The sequence below is a fragment of the Erithacus rubecula genome (genome assembly GCF_903797595.1).
Source record: "Erithacus rubecula genome assembly, chromosome: 8".
NCBI classification, from domain to species: Eukaryota; Metazoa; Chordata; class Aves; order Passeriformes; family Muscicapidae; genus Erithacus; species Erithacus rubecula.
In genome coordinates, this window is record NC_136659.1 from 12613498 (window position 1) to 12639612 (window position 26115).

Below are 26115 nucleotides of genomic sequence, written 5' to 3' on the forward strand. Positions count from 1 at the left end.
ATAGACAGTGAAAAGCTTCCTGCAGGCAGGCAGCTTCACAGGGGAGAGCAAGCCTTTCATTGTCTATAAAATCATGCCTTGCTGGAGGTCTTCAAGAGTAGAAGGGGTAGCACCTAGAGGCACTAAATCTCTCACTGTTGTATTATTGCATTCTATGCACTTAGCTACTGTACAAACCAGCACACTGCTTCAAGAAAAAAAAAGGAGGAAGAAGGGGGAAAATGACCAAAGGGAAGAAGAGGAAGACGGCAGTAAAATTGGAAAACAACCCCCTGCCACAGCTCTCCCCAAGAATACTTCACATCAAAGAAAAGCTGCAGAGTAAATCGTCACGGAGTTAAAAGTTAACTTCAACTCCTTTCACTGTGACTTGACACCACTATGGAACAGTACTCCTAGAATTTGAATGGTTAGTCTGTAGCACAGGGTATTAAATCCACCTTAATCCTGTTAAACACAGATGCCAATAAAGAGAGGCGCTCTCTCAATGGCATCGTGACAAAAGCTCTCCACACTGCAAATTCAATATGGTTAACAAAAAAAAAAAAACAAACCCAAAAAAACCCCCCAAACCTGGATTAATACTGAGTAAACAACATCAGCATAAGCAGGCTTAGAGACAGGAATTGCTTTCCATATGCTATGGCATCAGGTTCCTCCGGATCTTCAGATACTAGTCTGCAAATGTTACAGACATTGTTTCTCCTGCTTGCAACTGCTGTTGGGTGGTGACCTTCTTCGCTTGCTGATACCAATTTAGCAGTTGGTACAGTTTTTCTGTGATTTGGTACTGTCTGTTGTTTGCTGGTACCAGATGGATACCAGATGGGTAACTGTGGGCAATGGTTCCTCTGTGTTCCAATCCCAAAAATCATTGCCTATAGGGTCAGTCTTGTCAGTTGACTCCTAAGTGGCACTTCAAAGCTGCATTCTGAAAAACCTCAACATCTGTTCCTTACTCCTAATGACCTTAAAAAATGTTGCAGACATACTTTCCTTTAGCCAGGAGTTACTGTGCATCTGCAGGACAAATACAACCTTACAGATGCTCACAGCCATCAAAGTCACTCTCACTAATGGCAGCTCCAGGAGCCACCACCTCAACTCCAAAAGTCAGCACTGAATGTGAAGTATAATCAATATATTCTTTTCCGTGGTAGCTCCAAAATGTAGGAGTCAGAGATATTTCAAGGCATTTTTCAAAAAAGTACTTTCAGCAGTGAAGTGAAAGAACAGGAAAAAAAAAAGTGGCTTTGAAAGGCAGCAGGGATACCTGAGGGCTAAGTTTAAAGCATGGAGGGAAAGCAAGATAAGATAAAGTGATGGAAGAGACCTGTTAACTATTAATTTCTGATTGGTCTTTCAAAACGTTGACCTAATTGTCAAATGATAAACAGGAGCTGAAAGGTCAGTTAATGGAGTTGAATATTGCCTATTGCAGTTACCTCCTGTGTTATTCCATATGACTGCTTTTGTTTCTATGAACAGAAAAAAAAGTTCATTTAGGATAGTAAGCAAGTATTTTGGTAAATCCTCTGTATGTGCTAGAGCAGAATGCTGTCTACAGAAAAATATAACTGACATCAAAGCATGTTCCCCACCCCCTGTCTTGCTTCATGGAGAAGTTATGATAAACAGGTTATGTGTTCCCTAAGGTTACCATGGAAACTCATTCTTTTCAGGCCATCATTTGCAAAGGTAAAATTTGCATTAAAATGTGATGGAATTTGATTTTGTGCATGTGTGTGTGAAACTCAAGTGGGGTCATGCTACCATGCAGTATAGCTGTTATTTCAAACCCAGGAGCATACGCTCAAGAGAGAGATCTATTAATCCGTGTAAACACCTCAGTGACCAAATTACAGTTTAATTGCTAACTTGACAGGTATCTTCCTAGCAAATTAGGAGAAATCCATTAAAAATTAGCTTCAAACGCAAATGTAAATGTTCATACTGATCCACTGGTGGGAATCACTAGATAGCATTTTGCTAAATTCCCTTATAATCATTCCACAGGAAAGATTGAATTTAGATTGTCAGAACGATTTTGTTTTGATGATGGCAGACCAGGGATGGAAGGCACAGGCAAGTATTTCAAATTATAAATTTATATCTTATCTTGAAGAAGTTATCATCAAATTATGACCTATAGAATATAATTTAATATAACCATGCTTACTGAATTACAAGTAAGCATGGTTATATTAAATGATATTCTGTAGTTGAAACCAAGTGACTCCCTTCATTTTTACTCACACAGTAACTTCAAAAGCAGATTTTCACTCTAGGTATCTATTACTGTGACTTTTCTTGCAAAAGCTGATGGTGGAAAGCATAACCTGATCCAGGCTTCCCTAAGGGTTTTTCAGAGATACTGCCATTGTTTGTTGTCATGTGCAGCACTGGCATTCCTAACACAGAAGGACATCATTTGCAATAGTCATTTTGACAATCATAATTCCAGCCTAGCAAGAAAATGGATGAACAGACTAAATCTAGAAAGATCTCTTAATTGGTGACTAGACTGCACTGTAGAGGAGATAACAGTGCTCAGCTGTACACATTCACAACTTACATGCTAAATTTGATATACAACTTTATGAAATCTATGCTACTCTGGGTTATTCACATATCATCTGTCCTGAGCAGCAGGACACCCTTTGAGGCAGCAGGGTCAGAACTCATATTTCTGCTTGCAAGGCAGACATTCCAATATCACCTGGATTACAGAAGACTCAATATCTCCTATCATACAGGACTTACGACACACTGTTCAGCTGGAATGACTCTACTTAATATTGGGCAACATGACATTTAACACAGCAGTCAGGCCATCTGATGAAGAAAAAGCAGCAAAAACACAGGCAGGAGTATGTATTGCACTTGCTTTCTTAGTGTTTAGTGTCAAAACCATGTGTTTAACATAAACAACCCCTTGATTAGTGTCTCAAAAACACACCAAAAAAATCAAATCAAAATCAGCCCTTCAGGTTAGGCTTCATGATGCCATTCTGCATTGGGAAATTTCTGTTTACAAATTCAATTTAGTAAACCAAGAAAGAACACTGAAGAAGTTTTATAAAACTCAATAAAAACAAAGATTAAATTGATTACTAATTTTCGCAGAACTTCTCAAAACTCAGCACATTTGATAGGAGGAATGTGTTCTAATCAGGTTCTGTACAAAGCAAGAAGGAAGTGCTCTCTTTTCCAGAGTTTTTAAGAGCCAGACTTGGAGTTGAACATTGAAAAGAGCCGGACTTGAGCAGAGCAGTCAAAGTTATGCACAGCACCAGCCTTACAGGGTAAATGAAGTTCTCTTTTTCCATATTTTGTACTTTATTTTAATGTAGTCTTGATATTAGATTAGCATCTGCACTACAGACCTTAGACTGGGAACTAATAAAGTTATCCATCCAATCTCTCTGTGTCTGAGCCACTGACTTTCTTTTTCATTTTAAATAATTATAGCAATGTCGCCTGTTTGTTGAGAAAAAAAGAGCCTTTATATATTCACAGATAATTGGTTATACCCAGCACCCAGTGATACATTCTAATTACTTTTCACACCTTGGCTGCAGAAAAAATCTTGAACTTTTTAATGTTTTCCTAACTGCAAGACAACAATGTAGCCAGAGTACTGAGACCCTGACTGTTGAAGCTGCACCTAGGATGGAATTTAACAAGCAGTTCTGCTAAATGCATTTTGCAGTGAGGAACTTCAGCAAAACTCATAAAGACCCAAGGCTTCCAGCTCAGATCTTGCACTGCAATAATGAGAAGTGCTGCACAGTTATACAACAGAAGAACTCAATCCAGAAATCAAAAGTAATGAAAAGTCCATTATTTCAGTTGGCTTCTGTCACATACTTAAGTATAATAAATACAAGATCCGAGCTCTCTAACAGCCTCAATGCCATAGTTGTATTACTTGACCCAGCTTCTTTCAAGCTCAACCCTTGACCCCCAAGTTCTGCACACACTGGGCAATCATTGCTGTTTGCCTCACTGAGGTCATTCTGCTCTCCCTGATGTTAAATGGACAAATTTTGTAGTCCTTTGTCCAAACCACTCTCTGTTTTAGCAGGGTATTATCCCTGGTAGGCAGAGCTGGACCAGATCTTCAGGAAAGGGGGTGCTGCCTGGGACAACAGTAGCCAGGCTACTCTTAGGATCATAGGTATGTTTTAGAGAGGAGATTTCTTTTTAATCAGCAGCACTGAACATGAGCATGACCCAGGGAAATTAAGTTGTAAGAATTGAAGGAGAAGTCAACCATTTGACAAATGCACCGGATACATAGTAGCAAAAGCCAAAGCTTGCGCCTGAAGGGGGTCAGGTTTGAGGCCTGATTTCAGGCCTTATCCAATAAATATCTAAGCACATGCTTAGCTTCAGACATGAATTTCAGTGGCATAACAGACTTGTCTTGTGATTAAAAAATGAGTGTTGCAACTGGAGCCCCCTTCCAGAAGTAGAAGCAGGCCTCTTACTAATGGCCTGAGGAAGAGGAGGTCAATTTTAAAAGGAAGCCCTCTTTCCTCCCTCCCCTGTAGTCAGACCCAGAGCAGCTGTATTTGATTCTGTTGGTGTGTGGGGCACTGAGCTGCTGGGGGTCAGGACCAAGCTGTCACAGAGAAGAATCACTGGGGCTAAGCAAGGGAGGGAAAGCTCAGGGTGCAAAGCACTGGCTTTGGAGCCCCACGGGTGAAGGCTCCGTGTTACAATCCCAGTCCTCTTCCAGCTTCCCCATGTGATGCTGGCCTGAGATTTGGCACAGTGCGCACACAAACTCGGGGAAAATGGCCACACTGCTCCCTGTCTACAGAGTGACCAGCAAGGAGACTTGTTGAAGCCTGTACTGGCAGGAGTTACCAAACCTGAAGCAAACTTCAAAGATCCAGCTACTATTGAGAACTGCAGTCAAGCCAGATTACAGCTAGCTCCAAAAAGGTTTTGTACCCATTTTCTTTGCCCCACAGAATAAAAAGTCAACAAATAAAAGCTGCAGAGCTGTGGGCTATGTGCTCAAACACAGTAACTGCTCAGCATACTAAACAGCATGGATTACATGCTCACAAACTCCCCTTATCAATATAATTATCAGTTAGAGATTTGTTTCTTGCCTCCCTTAACATATTGGCAAATCAGGCAAAATGTATACAATGGAAAACCTCTAGGGCCCTTCATATCATATCAAGTTGATCCATGGCAGCTGTCATGATCTCTGCAATGCCCCACTCAAATCCTCCATTTGGGCAATATCAGAAGAACCCACCCTAACTGCAAGGGACATGATTGCTGGCACATTTGGAATCTCTCAGTACTGTGAGCCTGCAAGGACAGCCACAGCCTGGCAGCACCACATGCTTTTGTCTGATTTCTTTCAGCAACTTGTATGAAATAAGAGAAATGCTTAGTGTTTGTCTTCCTCAGAATCACCCCCCTTGCACTGAAAAACAACAAAACCCAGCTGTATGCAGAGGCACCTTGAGGAATAGATGGCATGATGAATTTGTGGAATTCACATAATGTAGGGTATAAACAGCACCAATGAGCTTTGATAAGACAACATATGGCACCAGAATTGTTTCCCCTGGTAAATGAGAGCATGTACAAAGTGTATGCATGAAGACATGAGCATTTCAGACTCCCCTCTGGTTCAGATATCTGAGCCAAATCTAACCTTTGTATAAGTAGGAATGATTCCAAACAAGTTACAGAAGTCACTCTATATTACTAGTATTAATGGAATTGAATTTGGCTCTCCTTGCATGTGCCATTTGGAATAGTTTATTTTCCACATGAGGTTTGGCGGGGATTTCTCCCAAATAATTTCCCCCCAAAACTACCCTCAAAAGCTGGTCTGTAAATTTCAAAATCACTCTGCTTAGTTAGAACAGCACTGTACAATACATCCCAATCTAAAACCTTCATTAAGCAGAGATAATTTGGGACCATAAAAAGTTCTCAATCAGTAAGTTAATCGTACATTATAATAAAATGTTTTGTGTACTCTCTTAATTACTATTCTAACAACAAATACTTCCAACGTGTATTTTTCAAAGCAGCTATACTTTAAATACATTATTGTATTTTTCTTTTCTTTTTATTCAATGTTTTCTACTAATAGTCTGTGGACTCAGAAAGTCTGGAATTTGCATTAGTTTCTGCTATATGGTTTCACATAAAATGGTGAGTTTTTCCCATTGCGCTAGAAGACGGGAATGTTACTATTCTAGAAGCTGGAATTCTGGTTTCTTACCATAGTCCAACACAAACGTTTGTGTGCTTTAGGAACCCAACCTACTTGAAATGCAACATCCTGAACACGGAATTAATTGATCATGAAAAGTACAAACAGCTCCTTATTCATCCTGAAGGAAGCGCAGAACCCTTTGACACATTATGGAAAAATAATGCAGTTATTAATGCTCCTTTCTTTGTTCTCGTTGATTTTTAGGCTTGGAATCCTGCCAGGCACACAATAAAGTACGTGGCCTTTAACACACACAGGCATGATTCTTTTTTCCTACTCTCAACTGGGAACTGACAAACTCAGAATATTACACGTTTGTTTCAACTGAAATGTTCACAGCCAGTATCCAGAGACAGGTTTTCTTGTATCTTTAGGTTATTTACAAGCTTGCAAATCCTATCTGCAAATAAGGAAATGGCTTTTAGAACCAGTTAATTCAAGGTCCACTATGGTGAAGCTGCTCACTAACAGGTGAAGAACTATTTGCAATGTGGCTGGTGTTACATACAGTTCTTGAATGTACATTAAAAAGATAAAGTTTCAAAGATTTACTGCCATCCTGAAGGAAAGAATTGATGTTTTAAGTAACTGGATTTGTACAAAGTCTGTAAGACAATCCAAGTAAATCCTCAAATAGATGATTAATTCCTCATTATTTAAATGCCCTTAAATACAAGTGCAGATGCTAACTGCATGCTCTCTCTTGACAGCTCCTTAGCTATTTCTCTGCTATTAGGCTGTGACTCTAAAGCCCTGAAAAAGACTGCCTGTGAAAGAGCCTTCCAGCTCCTAGAGAGACTAAGTTCTCACAGCTTATTCTTACACAGTTCTTTCAGGGTCTGACTGATACTGCAGCTATGATAATAGTACACAAACATCTGCCTCATTTGGGAGACCTGGATTAGGTTTTTTTTGGGTATCTTCATGAGAGCTTTGAATATCTGATGTCCCACTAAGACATGAGCATGTATGCACACGCCTAAACCCTTTTTAGAGCTAAGACATCCCTATATTCCCTAGCTGTCAGAAAATTTTAGGGTAATCTCATTTTACACTGACAACAAAAGGCATTCATTTTTCTAGACAACATTTACACTTATTATCAGCCTGTCCTTTGGCTAACTAGCTGAGGTTTACCTTAAGTCTTGTGATCCACCATACAGAGATTGGTTTATCATTTATCCTAGTAATAAACCTGAAAAGAGAGGGTGGTTGATGGGGGTGGGGAGGAAGTCCAAAGAATGCAAAACTTGACAACAAACCAAAGCACAGTGGAACTGGAAAGGAATTTTAAAGGGTCTGGCTTTATAGCAGAGACAGTGCTATATACATTTGGCTGTTTATGGAGACATACTAGACTGAATTATTCAGTTTCTCACAAAAAGAAAAGGAATAGACTGTGGGGAAGAGAAAACAGAATGAAGGCGCAAGAGAGCAAAAATTCATCCAGCAACAGATGAGAAGAACAGAAGAGAATTGGAAAATGGATGCAGGGGGGAGGAATGGATGATGAGAGAATAGCAGGCCTATTTAAAATGAATTTTTGACCTTATTTTTAAAACATTTATGGATCCCAATTGCCTGTCATGAGATCATTTTCCCTTACAATGCTAGCTTTTCAGCCGGCTCTGCATTTTAACTTGATTTATCCCACTTAAAAAAAAAAAAAGTAGATTGTTAGAAATACCCCTCTATTAGAAATTCTGTCCCATTACAGTGTCAGCTAAAGGCCACTTGTCAATGTCAGCTTTATCAGATAGAAGTTTGCCTCATGAGTTCTCAGATACTATTTTGGAGGACAAGACCCAGAGTCCATTTCTGAGGCTGTTGATCTGTGATGGGATAGTGCCTTCTCAAATTATCCTCTGCTTTTCCCAACTTATCTGCATGTTTCATGAGATGGTGGGAAGTGATTACAGCAGCTGCTGTACATTAGAAAGACAACTTATAGGAAAGTTGGCTTAGGTGAAATAGTTGACTGACAAAAGCAAGGAAAGGACTAATGGAGTCTTACAAATACAGAGACCCAGCATCTCTTTTCCAGCTGCAGCTTCCCTGGTGCCATAACCTCCTGAGGGAAGAAAGAAAACTTCTACCAGAAGTTTTTCCTCCTCCTCAGCTGTCTGTTGCCTCTTTAAGGAAAGACTTGATATCCTGAAGATTAGAGTAAGTTTTTATTTTTTTGCAATTAAGCAATTAGTCATCAGCATGTCTCTTCACTGATAAGTAAAGGTGGAAAAAAAATCAGCTGTTATTCAATCTGTGTTACCATAGTGCTGCTGAGGGTCAGCTGCCCGAGGTGGGAATGATGGCACTGCTTAAAAGCTATCTTGAGGACTCTCCTGGTAAGATACTTTGAGACATTTGTTTTCTTTTTAATATTTTGATTCTTTTTTTGTTCCTTCTTTTATGTCTCTGTAGATTATAACACAGGTATTTTAAGGGCAAAACTACAGGCAGGAGTAGAACTTTGAGCCATGAGTGGAAAGACAGCAAAGAAAGAGAGCAAGCTGTGGCTGCAGTATTTTCAGAATACAAAAAGGTGCCTATGGAAGCATAGCTGGATGGATCAATGGGTGATATTGCTGCAATGAAGAGACCAAAAGTCTTTGAAGTTTATAAACTACTTCAACAAGAAGAACTGTTGCAGTAACAAACTTCAGAGCACTAAAGCCCTCAAGGTAAACTCTGATTTTTGGGCAGACTGCCATTCCTCACAACAAAACTGTTTACAACTATTCTGCACTCGAAGGACAAAAAAGCAACAGTCTAGCGCCCTACTATGAATAATTCATGATTTAAGTACTTTAAGCACCCTTTCAGGTGCTTTGATTAAAGACTACATGCCTCACCAGAAAAGCAAGGCTTTGGAAATCAGTAATCTCTGGGCATTATACCTAACAGGAAAGGCTTATTGAGGATTACCTAGAAGAAACCTCTGTGAATCTTGTGACACTACACTGGATCATAAATCTCAACCTCATCTGAGCATTAATAAAGTTTTATCAGTATCAGATAAGAAGTAAAAATCCTCAGGTTGCTGAAGAGGTAGCACTGACCCAGTCTGAAGCCTGTCAGGACACTTAGCACAACATAGAATCTCAACAGGAAGACACATTTGATGCATCTTCTTATTTTAGTTTACAAAAGCAATTCAGAAGAAGAATGGCAGGCACATGGACTCACAAATTTGGGTCACAAAATTTAAGGCAGTGGATTAAAGTTAACTGCTTTAAGGAAAGAATTATTTCACTGAAGATGACACTTTTGGTAATTGAATCAGAATAATATATACAACAACAGTTTTGGAGTTAATGAACAAATATGTATGATAATATATGTAAAAACACCCCTTTTAACTCTGCATCTCTCTGTGATTTCAATAAAGTCTACTCTTGCATTCATTGCAGATTTCACCTCAGCATTCACACCGATAGTTTGGAGACATTCAAACCAATGTTAGTTCAAACTTCATATTATATAGATTCTTAAGATTTTTACATAATTCTGTCTTTTTTTAAACTTAAATTTTGAATTTAGCATAAATTGCATTTTATCAAAGCTACATTTTTGAATGCTGGTTGATTATAATTACTTCTAAAGACACATGAGTCCAAGTTCAAAACTTGCTCAGGCAGAGCTCTTGAGTACCCATAGACTATGGTTGTTGCATTTATTTAACACATTCAAAAATCTGGCACTGTTGATTTAATCTCTGGGTCTTCTATAGGTTATAGGTTACTCTTATAGTGGGGTAGATAATATGTCCCTGTGTAGTGTGAGTCCTAGATGTAAAACAGGGAATACACCATGACTGTAACAGCTCTACAGTATTCGCAGAATATTTTAAGAAATTTGATGCAGGGAGCAAATAATTACATTTTTCACTTTATGAAAGTTACAAAGGCTGTAACATGGCCAGATAGCTGTCCCATGTGCAGAAGAAAGGGTAGGACAGACATGCCTTTATTTCCTCCCTCTCACTTTGCAGCTAAGCACAGTGAGTCTCCTCTTCTAAAGCTCTTGTTAATCACTAGATGAACAGCCAGAGCACCATAAATCCATCTGAAGTCTTGATGCTGCCACACAGGACAAAGTTTGGCAGTGACTCTCTGTCTCGAGCCTAATGGAGGAAACCTGGGCCTAAATGAACCACAGTGAACAGACAAATCAATTTTAGCCAAGTTCTCATTATTAACATTTCCTTTGGTGGGCTGACATTAGAGACTTCTCCATTTCTATGAACTCCCTAAATTCACGCTAAACTGATACAGGATTTCTGGATAACACAATCAGCACCCTCTGCTAATTCTGAATGCTGCAGAAGCACTTTGGATGCCACAGTGGACCTACCCAGCACTGGTTGTAGTCAGAGAGCTGCGTCCTTCCCTCGTCATCCTCGTAGAAAGGCAAGCCCTCCCTCCTGGCCTGGTGGTACTCCTTCCGCAGCCGCTGGATTCGATCAGTGTTCCCACCACCTGCGCAGCCACTGGGGGGAAAAAAACTCAATGAAACTCCTATGAACACACACATCTGACACCAGGTACACACAGAGAATTGCCAGACCCCAGACAAAGGGACTATATCTGATTTTCCTGATTTGCATAGTTCCCACTGGCCCACATCAGCCTTATTTTTGCTTTCCTATATCGACAAAGCTGCTAATTGTAAACCTGATCCCTGTTTTTAAAAAAAGGCTATCCCTGTCCAAAGAACTTAACAATTCCACTGCAAGACAAGAGACAACAGATGGATGCAGACCAGATGGGGGAGCACAAGAAAACTTTTAACATTCCAATGAGCAGCTATAAATGACTATCATATTTTAATAATAATGATGATGATGATGATAAGTTGACAAAAAAATATTTTCTTTTGCTCCCATGCTAAATGTGGAATTTCCCTAAAATTACATATGGCCTAGATAAAGAATAAACTATTTCACAGAGAAAAGTTTTGTCTCATAAAAGAAACCCAAACTCCCTCCCAAGCATACAAAGAACTCAAACATCAACCATGAAAATCCAGGGGAAGCAAGAGAGATGGGAAAGCACACTATTAAATCTTGACACCATCTTTTTAAAGTGGTAATTAAACAGTAATTCACTTAGTAATCCACAAAGACTCACTTGTATGGAGAACTGCATACACTGCAAACTGCTCTGGTAAATCCAGTGGAGTTGCTTAGTTTATCAAGTTAAATACATGCCTTTCTGTGGATTTTGACCCTAGTGAGCCTTTTAAACCTTACAGCTAAGCCCGTACAATTGTGGAAGCTCAAGCTATAACCAGGAAGTATCATATAAAATCCTGAAAATGGCTAAGAATTCAAAAAACATCGGTCATATTTAAAATTAATAAATTAAAAGCTTCCTGCAGCTATTTCCAGCCCTGCTGTAGTCAGCACTGGGGTGAGTACTGACTGTATAGCTAAGTAGCATTTACTGGCACTCACAGGGAATTATTAATTATACAATTAATTTGTGGCTGCTCCTAAACTCAAACCATTGTTATTGCAGCACATCACTATATATTCTCTTAATCTACAACCTTAATTCTGCCTCAACATCAGTGGACTACAGAGATTTGTTCACATGAGCACAGACTTGGTGGAGCATTTTTGCTGCTTCGTGCCCCACTATGAGTATGCCAGAACCTAGGAAAGCCCTTTATAGGATTTATATAGAAAACTGAATTTGGACAGCACATACAAAGTATTGTATATAAACCTATCAATTCTATAATACTTAGTTTCTAGCATGTATCAGCAATCTAGATTGGTTAGAAATGAATTAGCAATTAAGAGAAATTCCACCTATGCTACAAATGCAACTAAATATATAGTTAGGAATGGAAATGGTTACTTGCAGCATCCGTATATTTCCACGAAAAATCCAATGACTTCCTTTCCTGAAGCCTAAGTTATCCATCCACTCAACAAAGCCCCAGAGGTTTCAAACTTCTCTGGCTGACTTACTGAAATCTTCCAGAGCACATGAAATTTTTCTCATGATCTGCCAAAACAGTGCAGAAGCTTGCACAAACTCTGTGGACTACTGAGGGGAAAAAAATATATTCCCTCTTCACCTTTATTCCTTCCACAGATAAATGCCTCTGTTCCTTGCATGAATTCTTGTCAAATAGAGGAGAACCATTTCCAGTTTGCAAAATACTGCAACTGAGGCCTAGCTAATGAGGACTATCACTTAGAACAGTGAAGGTTGGTCCATAGCTCATGAGCAGTAAATACCTGTGAAATCCCCTGACATTACTTGTGAGTACAGATAAAGTGTTTAATGAGGGCTGCTAACATAAGATAAGGCCCAAAGTACTGTCCCTGCTGCTTTGCCAACAGCATTGCCCAAAGTAGCACTAGTTAAGAGGGAAACACTGAAATACAAGCAATAGGTCTAGCTTGATTCCAGCCAGTCTGACTCCCTGCAACTCTCTGCAAACTGCAAACTGTGTAGCACTGTCACCACTGACAGTGGTCTAACCCACCTTTTACCATCAGGTACTTTGGTTGAAGAGGCAATCTGAAAATACCACCCACACTGGCTTTCCCCCCCTCCTTTTAAAATTAAATCCAAGACTGATATATTTTAAGACAGTCAGGAGCCTGTCTTACACTGATTGTAGATCTCTTTACTGTAGGTGAATTTCCTTCTGCTCAAACCCTTCGAGCCAGTGAGTGGAAGTGATGCTGCGAGTTCAAGCTGATTATGTGTTTTACAAGGACAGGGCCTGCCAACTTTTGCTTGGCAAACCTCTGCCATGCAGTATTAAACTACAAGCCCTAACCATGAGAATGACTAGGAACATTTGAATGAAAGATTAGCAGCACCTGGAAGTTATCCATCTGGATTAGTGTGAAAACACAAGCATAATCTCTGTGGAAACAAGCAGCTCCATGAAGTCTGATTTCCTGTGCTTCTCTCCTGTGGGTTCTCTCGTGTCTGATAATGGTTCACTCTGCACTGTTTCTCCCCAGCAAGAGCATTCATCCGGGCCTCTCTAGCAGGATGCATATTTGCACTTGGTGAAACTTTGTGTTCCAGGATCTCCTGAACATCAAGTCACCAGTCAAGTCTGGTAAAAAATAGCCAGGAGGTTGAGAATTTGTTAGAAAAGTGAAGGGAAACAGGCAGGGAAGAGGGCTGGCAGTACATCTACTTCGTATTTTCAGGATACAGTTAAAGCTCAACAATTTTTTTTCTCCACCAGTTTATATGGCACAAATGTAAAAAAACACTGGCTTTTGAAAGAGCTGGCATTCTAGCTTACCATGGAAGTTATACCCACTCCTGAGTAAGTGAGATAAATATGATGCCCTGTGCAATGCTCATGAAACAGTTCTGAATTTCAACTTGGCTCCTGACAATTATGTGAAGTATATGAACCACATTCAAACTCACCAGATGGAATTCAATCAGCACTGTGCAAATATCGCATACATAATCTATAGTTTACCCCAAAGAAAACTGAAGCATGAATTCAAAACAGAATGAAGTCATCAGTAATAAAAAAGGAAACTGATAAGGCAATATTAAAAAAAAAAAAACCCAACACAATATTCCAAGATTTGCAGAGAAGATCATACATTGACTGTAAACTATTCTCCCATCTGCCTATAAATACATAATTAAAAAATATTGGTTTGATCAGATAGTGGTTCTCAGACAGGGAAACAGCAGATGAATACCAGTTCAAATGTTTCAGAGGCATGACTATTTATACTGAAAAGGAACCTGAGCTTACTGAAGAAATACAAAAACAATACTCCAATCAAAGTCAGCTTATATTAAGGACACTTACTGAAGCTTTTCAACAAGCCTGGTAAGTACAGCAGACAGATTTCTTTTACAGTAGCTTTACATTTAATGCAGTGCTCTCTCCTTGAGGAGATATAAATATTACAGTCCTCATCATATGTACAATTTCTGTGCACCCTTGCTTCCCTGCCATGGCTCTGAAGCTGCACTATATGTTCTTCAGAGAATCATGCAACAACACATTTACCATTCCTGCCACCGTCACATGTTTCCAGGACCCAAAATTTAATGTACTCTCTGACTTCTCTGTGTCACAAGACTGTGAGAAAACCATTCACTCAGCACTTTCCAGTTGTTTTCAGAACAATTTCCTGAAATTGTGCTACATGTAAGGAGACTGATTCAGAAGCAGCTGACACTGGGAAGTTCTAAAATAATGTCTATGTGTAGGAATAAATCTCTGAGAAACTTCAAAAAGAGTTATGAAGACTCAGGTGCTGATTTCAAACAATAGTAACAACCATGTCCAAAATCCCAAGCCATAAAAAACTTAAGAGAAGTTCAGCAGTTCTTCTGATAATCTGCACATAGTGCAAGGTGGTGGATTTTTTTTGTTTTGTTTTTTTAACATAAAAAACCCCAAAAACATGTGAACATTCAAAAGAGGAAAAAGTACGTTCCTGTCAGACATTCTGTAGTTTTGTTAAATAAAGTCCTTATTGGGAGAATAAGACTTCTTCTGGCTGGGAGAAGGAGAAAAACAGGTCTGTGCTGCCATTTGAAACAACACGATCATTCTAGTCCAGCTGCTGGGGCTGTACCAACAACTGGGTAAACAATGGCCAGAAATCACCCTCCCCTCTCTGAAGAGACAGATGAACAAGAACCATAGCAATAATATTTTATATGACAGACTAGGGTTTTGTTTTTTTTTCCAAAGAATTGAAACACCATAATCAGTATTTAATACGTAGGGCACAGTAAAATCTTCTCTGTATTCTTCCTCTGAGGTGCTAATCTGGATTTCCATCATTCAAGTTCAAATGACATTTTTTAAATTAGTGTCTTCTTAGTGCAGCTTTCTTGATAACACAAAATTAAAAACAAGTGTTGCACATACGAAGATGAAGCACTTAAAGCTATATATAAACATACACTTAGAGGCAATAAACATTTTGTTTCCAGTGGTTTTCCTAAACACATTAATATTGTACAGAGCTTTTTTCAAACACTGATTTTACCCAACTGTCAGTCCCCTAAGCAAACAACTGGTGCTTCCAAGTTAAAATAAAATAAAACAAGCAGACAAAAAAGAAGAAAAAGAAAAAGGAAAATTATTCTTTTAGAGAATTTTCCGTTAACAAACAAATCCAAGACAAAACATGATTCACAGACTCTAGAGAATGGACAATATTCCATTCACAATCTGCTAAAAAACAAAACTAATTTTACATACTGAAAGGAACACAGTGGTCTCCAAAGATACACAGTATAAGGGCATCCAACAGAGCATGTAAGAGTATCTTTCACTTAGGATAAAACTTCCATTTTGAAGTTATAACAAATAAGTATTTGAGTAAGTTTCTCCTTCAGTTCCAGCCTTTGCATTTCTACCCTGAAGTATTAAATTTCTTATGAAGATATTTTTGCAACCTCAGCAGAAAGAAGGAATAAAAAGAATGGTGGAAAGTGATAAAAAGAAAATCAGTGGTAAGAACTTATATAATTCTGTAATTCAGTTTTCATCTTTGTGACCACCAAGAGAAAGAGATTTTGGAGAGAAATCAACATTTGTTGTTTCATATGCACTTGGGTAAGGAAATGGTATTGCAAGGAAAGACTTGTCAGAAATGCCTTGCAGGTTCAGGAATCACCTTTGATGTTCAGCCAAAGCCAGCCCAGGTTTGGGCTACACACACCCCACACTGGGTTAAGAATGACATCTTTCTAGGAACAGGAACCATGCATACGGCTTTTTTGGTCTCCACAACACCTGCTTTCTTGCTCTGGGCAGGAACATACTTGATGTATACACAGCTACTGTCTTTCTCAATGGAGAGGGGCTCTAGGAGGACATTTGATCTGGACTCTTGTGCAAAGTGACTGGGGCACACTTGGAGCCCTGCTCCATTTAGGCAGGACTGAGAAGGTCTGCACAGATGGACTGATGTGAGAAACATTACATGGATGTGTTTCTCTCTAGGCACACAAACACATATAAAGAATCATAAACAAACTGCAGAAAAACAAATTACACTGAAGAAGCCATTTACACTTAGTTGAACCTGCATATTAAAGTCCCCGAATCTCAATCTGTTTTATAATATTTTAAAAACTCCTAAGTGTGCTTCAGTGGAACATAGGCTGTCACCTTTCAATTCTTCAGGTTGAACATAAAAGCAGCACAACCACTTCTGTCCGAAAGGTCAAAGCCTCCTAGGGCAGCACATGACTGCCATTTGTCTGGACGTAAATTGAGTCCTATTGACCCTGTAACATCACTACTGACCTCTTGACATTAGGAGCTTAGTGGAAAGAGAGAACGATGATTCTCAGGTTCCTACAGACTCATTAGGAAGAAAGAAGGAAAGAGAACCTTGGCATGATATGAATTAGCAATGTCATTAACCTTTTCTTTCCCCAAATCAGCTCACAATATGTTACAGAAGCCTCAAAAGAACCATTTGAAGATTTAGACCAACAGATTTGTATCACTTTCAGTTTTTCCAAACTGTTTATAAAATATCTCTCAGTGGCTTGACACAAGGCAACCTTTTATGTTTCCCTCCCTTCACATGACATACAACACCTTTTCCTGTTTGTCATGGCAGACAGCCTAGACATTCAAATGAGCATCATCTTTTCAAACTAGCCACTTCTCATCTCCATTACTCTCCTTTATAACTTATAGTTGACTACAGCTGGCCAGGAATAATGGGAGGTTTAGCCTAATTTGTTGTTTTATGGAAACAAAATTGGCATACTGAGGTTTAACTTCACTGTAAGCAGATATGATATATGCTACTCTAATAGAAACACATTATTTGCAATCAAGTAGAAAGGAAAGAAAAGAAGGCAGACATTTTCTTGTTTGTAACCAGATTGTCATCTTTATTTCAAAGGAAGGTCATTTTTCTCCTTTTCTCTGCTCAACGTATTGTGCCTCATCAAAGAAGGCAATCACCAGATCTTAACTAATAATAAAAAAAGATGCCTTCCCAGTTCAGGCTGGTTAATGGCAATGCCTGTTTCTGGCATGGGACCAGTCTACTGCTGTCTTGTTGATGTGAGATGTGCACTTGTCTCTGAAGGGCTAGGAAAGCAGGGAGATTAGGGACTCGGCTGCTGACAACAACCAAACTCCCTATAAACAATACACAATGAAAATAATGAAAAACAGATTTTCCTGGTATTTTCAGTAGCCTCTAGACAATGCAACAGTTTCTGGTTCTTCACTAAAGATGATATCAATTATGCCTTTTATCCATCATGCAGAAGTCACGTGTGAGGCATAATTGAAGGCCTTCCCTCTAAGGTAATTTCATCTGGATTTACGCAGCAAAGTATTTAAATTGCCTTTTTTGGCACTTTGTATTACAACACAGCTTGGGAGGGGGTATTTTACTTCACTGATGTAAAGCAGCTGGCATATTTACAATAGATAGGTCACATCAACACAGAGCAGATTTTCAGCCCTCCAAACTCCATTTACAGCAGCTTTAACAATCCAACAAAGCCAATGCTGAATGCTAAACTCCAGTGTAGAAATGTAACTCTATTTCTTAAAGACTATCACACCTGCCTGGAACTGGCAGCTAGGTTTTTTTCACTTACAGGCTATTGCTTTTTGCACTACCGATTATTAAACTTATCACTAAAGCTGAAATAATAACTACTTTACAAACTTCCAATGAATTAGCCATTCAGGAGTCCCTCAGGAATTCTCTTTACCACACACAAAGCAAAAGCAGGAGGGAAAGAAGGTGACTATTCAGTGTAGTCTTCATTTCTGCACTCCCTTGTGAGAGAAGAACTGAGGATGTAAGAAATCCCTCACAGTAGATGCCACTGCCCATGCTCTAAAACATATTTTGTTGAAAATTTCAAAGCCTAGAGTAACTATCCATTTTCTCTCAGAAATTACTTCTCCTAGTTTCACACTAGAGACTGTATCACCTGCTCTTTGTTGCATATGTGCCAATCTATGCCACAGGCAGTGTGGCAACAAGTAATCCTCTATGTGGTTTGCTTTTTTAATACCTGGCCTAGCTAGAGGGGAGGTAGACAACTCAACCTCAACTAAAAAAAAAAAGTTGTCTGTGTCTGTAATTCTGTGACAGATATAGCTTACATTTTAAAAATGAAAAAGAATTTGCATCGTGTGCAAAACATCTGAGAAAAGCACAGCTCCCAGAGCCAAAACACATCCTTACTATAAAGTTGGCTTTTTTGGGTGTTTTTAATAAATGGTCACTACAAGGATAACATTAATCCAGTGTTAGGACTTTTACAGGAAAAAATACAAACGTAATTTATCTTTTTTAACTGTCAGCCGCATTTCTAACGCTTTCAAATCTGTAGCTTCCAGCGGCCTTTTGTCTTTCTGCCATGGCAGGAATATCTTGGACAGCTGTAAGAGCTTTGTAAGCTATCTTTCTCAAAATCCATTAGCTAATTCAAGGAACCTAATTAGAGCTGCCATTTTGATGGAGCATATTGAATGCTCTGTATAAACTAGTAACACCACCAATGTTTATTAAAAATTGCAAGAACCAAAGCTCTCCGTTCCATATAAATATTAATGGACAGATACACAATACTTATTGAAATATAGACAGCATTATGACCACAGAAATACACACAGGTATACTTACAACCCTGTGTGATGCATTTATTCACAAAGGCTGAAGTACAGAAGCTAAACCTAGGGACAATTTTACACAAACTGTTGAAAATTGACCAGCTTCCACTTACACTATCCTTATGTGCATTAAGGGAAGCAAAGCACACTAAAGATGATTTGTTTCTTGTGTTTTTTCTGAGTAGTGTGCTGACAATTTGGAGTGCATTTTGAGCTTACCTCAAGAATGCACTCCAGCTGGAACCATTTTATAGCTCCTCTTAAACCAGCCACTCCAATCACTGTACTTTGTAGACATTTACACATACTCCAGTACTATACTGTTTAAGGGTATCCAAAGATTCAAAGGGAATTTGCTCTGTAGAGTTAAAACTCAAATTTTGCTGTAGACAGCAACAAAGTTGGTGAAAGGAGCCAGACATCTGGAGCAGTGCTTTCCTACTTTCTGCTGCATAAAAGCCCAACCATAATGAAAAAGCAGCTCGCAGACAGCGATACAACACATGAAATACTGACCATTCTAAGAACATATCTGAGACCTAATTAGGTTGGGCTGTACAAGCATATGCCTTTGGCTGCAGAAATAAAAAGTTTTCTGGCTACTTCACAGCTTTGTTTTTAACTTGATACTTCATAAATGGAACTGCAGAAAACCTCATATGTTACCATTTCAATCTGACGTTCACTTTCATATGCCTCTAACAGTGCCTGGATTCTATTTATATGTACAACTAAATATATGTGCATACAAAAATCATCAGATTTGCTACAGAAAGATGGCAGATGCTCTTATTAAGCCACTGGCACATGCAAGGTGAAGCTTGCAAGCCTTATACAGAAAGCATTTAATGCTCCAACAACAAGCTAAAGAAAAGCAAAGACAACAGGTAAATTTCTTCCTAGCTCATTTTGTTAGCTGTGAGTGCAAGGCACAGCAAAGTGAAAGCACTGCTGAGCGTGCTCAAAAGACTCCTAAAATGCATGGGGCTTCTTGCAGAGGAGTATAATCCACATGCACTCTTCAGAACATCCCAACTCCAGTGCCATGAGCTGAAGTTCACTTATTCAGAATGTACACTAAAATGACACATGAGACACTTAACAGATGTGCAAAAGAAACAGGCATAGCTGTATTTTCTACACCGTAATGGTGCACAGGGCTCAAGATTTTATGACAATCTTACCGTGGGGACAACAGTAAGGTAAATTCATTTTGGTTCTCTGATAGGGCAGTATTTCCAAACTGCAACTGAGATTTGAGAAGTTTCACAGGAACACACTCAAAAATCGAAACATCAGTTACCACTGGCTTCTCTCAGGAATTATATATGGCAAATTTAGCTCGTGGTTATTGCTCAACAAAAACCCTGAGAGATGCTGAAGTATAGATGCATTTTTGCAAAGTTATGCTGCCTCCAAGGCCACCCTATCTACCCTTCCAGCAGCCTCCTCCCTTGGGCACTTCCCTTGGTGCAGCTGGGTCCTGGGACCACTGATGTATAGTTTGCATTCACAGACTGGAGAGCACACATTCCTTCAACCCACTTTCATCACAAGCTCTGCACAAACAGAATTGAACTCTTCATAAGCCAAACTGCATTTTGGAGAAGCATTTCTGAACTTGGAGGCTTCAAGTTAGCAGTGTAATTTTATTGCTTTGCATTATGCAGGCAATGGAAGCTCCTAGACTTAACAGACGTAGACTGTTTTTCTAGCTCCTTCTTACAGCTGCAACTGCACTGCACTTCTGATAGGAAATTACTCCTGTTTTTCTACTTGGAGAACAAAGGTATTTTAGACTGAAGGTAAGCTGTACTCCTTTTTAGTAACTGCTTTGAACAACGTCAAATTAAAATGGAAAAAATGAAATAATGGAATTTTCAAACTATACAGAACCATTTTTTGGCATACCTTGCCTGAGAAAGGAAGATCAAACCTATGTCTCTGTACTTGGCTGGGAGTCCCAGAAATGCTGGAGCAAGTGTTCTAGCTCAGGCTCACCTCTGCCTCATATGCTTTCAATTGCCATGTTTAGAGACACACCTTACCAATTCTTTCCCATCTGTTTTTGTCTTGCTGCCTCAATTCTCTGTTCTCATCTTGATGGTGGAAGGTGGAAGTCTTTCCCTTCCTTATCTTTCAGCCAAGGATGCCAATTTCCTCCACCCATTATTGGCTGCCCACACAAGCAAATCTGTCCCACAGGCAGCTGCAGTACAGAAACAATTCCCCTGGTGCACCTAGGCCAGCATGTCTCCTCCCTGCACTCCTTGAGACCCATCTCCCAGAAGCACTTCCCAAAGCAGCTGCCAGTGAGGATGGGGCTGCAGGGGACATGGGACACCCAACAGCACCTCTTCCTTTTGGCACTGGTTCAAATGAGTGCTCATGTCTGACACACTCAGAGCATCAGTCCTGAAGTACTGGCACCCTTCTCTCTACTCTGAAGAATCCACAGATATTCTCTCCATCCTCTAGCTGCTCCAGCCTCTCCTCTGCTCCAATTCTTGTCCTGCCCCTCCATAGCATTTTTGAGGGTATTCAAAGCAGCTCACCCTTTTCCTTCCTGGAAGGTGGGGTGTTAGGGCCTGGGAACACTGACCATCACAGAACACCCTGTTTACCTCACCCTTTATTCCTGCAACAGGAGTCTCTCTGGTCCCTGCAGTCAGAACCTGCCACTGGAAAAACATGTATCAGCTCTGGCAGTTCAGGACAAGTACTTTTGCTGAAGTTAGCAGCCAAGTTTCTATCATGTGTGTGGGAAGTACTCTGAATCTTTTTAACTTAGTCAAATTGTCACCATTCAAGGGGTGGCAAAAGCCACAGTCTGGTATAAAAGTAGGCTGTGTTCCCTTCCAAAATATAAAGACCCCATTCCAGCATATGGAAAGACTATAGATTCTTGTTGGAAGAATATGTGCTGCTGCTTTTTACTTTTTGCACAGACAAAACAACCCCTTGTCATCTTCTCCTTCCAGCTACACCCCCACCCCCCCAAAAACCCAGCTGTTACCTGATTCCATAAAAATTCAGCTTCAGCACATCTCCTACATAGGCATTTTCAACCCAAATGGTTGAAGATTGGTTATCAACATGTGCCTGGGGAGCTGCTGGCCTGACTTCCATTGGAAAACTGTATTTCCACAAGGGGCACAGCCTGTTTCCATGGCTGTCCCCTTCCCTGCCCTATGGGACTGCATTCTCCCTGGTCCAGCTCCTGGCATCTGTGGGATGAGCACTCCTTAACAACCACAACACCTCTGAGGGTACAGCCTGGTACACACACAGCACTCCTGCATGTGCTCCAGATTAAGCTGTAGTCAGCTTAATGAGAGACTTAATTGATGAGTGCTACTTCCTTCACTTGTCCATTAAGATAAGTACAGCACATGGACATTTCAACCCATCAAAGAAGAGAAAATGCATTAATTTTGGTTTTCTTAGAGCTGTTAATAAATCTGACACTGTCTGGCAGTTTTCTTCATTTCCTACCATTTGACAGATACTGTGATCACAAGTTACAGAAGATGTTTTTCCTCTGAAATTATCACTCTGGTAATACAAGCCAGAAGGAAACTTTATCAAGATACCAAGAAGCTGGGTATTGGTTTTATTTTTAACTTTATGTGGCTGGTTTGTCAATATCTCAATGTGATAAAAAAATAAATTCCATCCGGTACTATTAAAAATCACACACACACACAGACACATTACAAATGACTGTATTATAGCAAATAATCACACTGTGTATTTATCATAAAAGCCAGTACTCCTCTCACATAATCAGCCTGGCTCTACTCAGAGTCCTTTACTGTAAGAGCTCCTGCAACTGTTTTCTTCCTCTTTCTCTCTCACAAATTGACATTTGTATGGAATCAAGAAAAATCTTCCTTAATAATTTTTCATTACTAATGGCTTTTTTTGGTATGTGTATTTGAGAGGAGGGAAGGCAAAGGGCAGGAAAAAGGAGCTTTAAGTGCTCTGCAAATTATCCTCCTGAATCTGGGCCTCATAAATCCTATCAAATGTTATATTTCATCAATAGGCTGGAAAAGCTTTTTTCTCTGCAATGATGAAGCCTGGGTTTAAAATTTATGGTTTCATTTTAGAAATGGACTATAAAAAGAGTCTGACTTGGCTGTCCATCAACTGTAGCTGACATTAGCAAGTTAGGTGTGGACTTTCAAAATGTGATATGTATTTCTTATACATTACACAAGTACATACATACATGCATACATATATGAGGACATGTATATCACTATGGGTTTGTGCATGCATAAATACATGGCTGGATTAAAAAAAAAAAAAAAGCCTTAAAAACTAATTTTCTTTCAATGCAAGAGGATGAGAGATATTCAGCAGATTAGATTGCAAAGTGATAAAAGTGTCCAGAACAGAGTTGGCTCAAGGACCTGCAGCAACACAAGCAAATTGCATTTTGCTGCACAAATGATCGAGATAAAGTAGTTTAATTTGTTCTCATTCATGGGGTGGCAAAATGCAATTCAGCAATGGCAGAGTAAGGTTCATAGGGAGGCAGGGAAGATTCCAAGAGGCTGTGCAGAGAACAGGGGAGGAAGGCAGGTAAGGACCAAAAGGTTTTAGGCAGGGGAAGAATCAAATGGCTGATGGATTGGGGAAGAGTGGGTGCAGAGCTTCTGCACCTGTCATTCATGGAAAGGGTGAGAAGAAGACAGTCTCCCCAACCTCCATGCAACTCTCTACCTTTACTGCCTTTCTCCTCATCTTCCAAGCTCTGGAAACAATCCTGACTCCCCAAAGAGCAGCTCCTACTTGCTCTCCTGCATTTCCAGAGGTAGGAGGGCACTGAGATTATGGCTCCTATTCCTCTTGCTGCCACCACTGATGGGAGCCATGTGTATGCCACAGCTGTCCCCTACAAGCCCAAAAGCTTCCTCTGGCAGCCACAACAGCATCTTCCTCAGATGGAGGAGGAGGCAGTCTGTGCACTCTGCTGAAACACTCACTCCTCTCTTCCCTCACCATCAGAGCTGGAGGTCTGTGGCCAGTGATTACTGCTTGATTCCACCTATGCTGACAGGCAGCTTTAAAGACAACACCTCTAATAGAAGCATTACCGCTCCCCAAAATCCTCATACTTGTAAAAAGAAACCACATTTAAAATAAAAGTCAGATAAATAAAGCGACATAACTACAGTTGGAGAAAGTGAAGTTCCCTTCTGAATGTAGGGGAGCCCATTTCCCTCCATCTGCTACTAAAAAATGTCATTTTGTAACTCAAAGAATTAATGATGGATTATGTGAAAACAGCAAATCAGATCATGCTGTTGAGGCATTATATGAACTAAACAGAAGAGCAGTTAATCTAAATCGCATGTGGGATGGTTATTATTGTGTGCTGCCATCATTGCTGAGTCTGGCTGTAATATTGGTTTTGGTGGCAACACATGGAAAAACCTGAACGTCCTGTTCCTCATTATAAAATGAGGAGAAATCTCACTCTGGGGAATGTGGTCAAAGCTGACAAGTGAGCACTGCAGAAAAGGCTGGGCAGGGGCTGTGGTTAATGGCAAAGGTACTCTGAGTCAACACTAAGAAAACTAATACCATCTTCCACCACCTCTATTTTGTAACATGAACAAGACAAATAAACAAAAGAACCCATCATCCATGCTAAGGACATTTGTATGCTGTGGCCTCAGATCAAGCTCCCTGTTGAGAGGATGTTTGGCAAAGCTTCTGTCAGCAGCACAGCCAGGGGCAGGCACTGCAGGGCTGATGCCTGTGCAGGGACCTGGCTCTGCTCACCTTGCACAGCCATGGCACAGGCCAGGGAGAACCACTGACCTGGTGTATCCAGCAGGGAAACAGGGAGGGGAAGTAAAACTCATCTGCATTTTGCAAATCACAATGTGTTCTGCTGCTAGTGCTAAGTTTCCTCTGTAAATACATAAAACACACTCTCCTCTCACCAATTTATGAAAATGAGCAGACATGAAATTGCCTGTATTTCCAAAAAAAACAGGTATTTCCGTTAGGGAAAGGTAACTTTATCAAACCTTGATCTACAGATGGCCTGTCTCTGGAATTGCACATTTTCTGCTAAAAGGGGGTACACAGCAGTGCCACATCACACAAGCAGAAGTTACTTAGAAATAAGAAAATCTTTAACTCTTTCAGATTCATACAAGTTAACTGCATTTAACTATGACATTCAGGACACTACACCAATGCTGACATGGTATTTATACACACATATTTATGGTATTTATATATACATATAGCTTTCTCAAACACAAATGCACTCATCCCACCACAGATCTAGAATATTTTCAGCAGTATATTATTTCCATAGTTTACCTGTTTCCCATATTTCTCCTTGAAGGTTTCAAAATAATCAAGAAATTAAACTTTCCCTAAAACTCTTGAATTTTTTCCAGCCTGAGTAAACTCTTCTACACAGACACCTATTTCTGCCATTCGGCAAGACAACATCCTGTCACTGTTCAAATCCTTAATTTTTTCTCTTCTAAAATCTTTTAAAATCTGCTTTTCCCCTCACCAAAAATGATATTTTGTTTAGTTTTGTTATTTCTTCTTCTTTCCATGTCTCATTTCCTTATCTCTTCCCTGAGACTCCAAGGGTTTAATTTTTTTTTATTACTAATTTTTAATTTTTAAAATTTCTTCCTAAGCTTGTGTGAAACCCTGACCTGCTTACAGAGAGCAACTCACAGAGCTTAAAGGCTAATGTTTTACCCCCTTCTCACCATTGTGGATCTGGCTGCAGTCATCAGTAACTAGAATTCATCATCATCAATGGATTTTCAGTGACAGGCACTGTATTTGCTCAGATAATGGCCCCATATACTGCCTTTGAAATGAGGGTGTGACCACTACTTAGGATATTCTCAGGAGTCAGTAAATGGCACTGCTGCAGGATATGTTTGCTTCGTGTTTTGAAAGCAGAGCTGCAGAAAAGCAAGCTTTGAAGTTTTGGGGTGCTTTGGATGGTACTGTGCTCTCAGAACACACCTGTGAGTATTAACCAAAGCTCTGTGAGTATTAACCAAAACACATCCCCCTTGGAACAGAGAAGGCCACAGCTGGTTTGGACCACAGGGGAGGAACCTGCAGAGGCTGCCTTGGAAACTCCCCTTGCAATAGGCTCTGAACAGATGTATAATCAATAGACAGTCCTGTTCCCACACACAGCAGAGCAATGGAACCAGAAA

The 26115-nt window shown here is 39.8% G+C and overlaps 1 protein-coding gene across 4 annotated transcripts in view; it reads right to left on the reverse strand.

Annotated features, from left to right (window-relative positions):
* The window catches only part of PARD3B (par-3 family cell polarity regulator beta), a 385570-nt gene that overhangs the window by 38884 nt on the left and 320571 nt on the right, over positions 1 to 26115 (reverse strand). For 3 of the 4 annotated variants that reach the window (XM_079311454.1, XM_079311453.1, XM_079311452.1), the window contains one exon: positions 10613 to 10748. The exons of the other annotated variant lie outside the window; for it this stretch is intronic. In XM_079311454.1, the coding sequence (XP_079167580.1) occupies positions 10613 to 10748 (136 nt within the window). The remainder of the gene's footprint in view (positions 1 to 10612; positions 10749 to 26115) is intronic. 4 annotated transcript variants of the gene reach the window in all.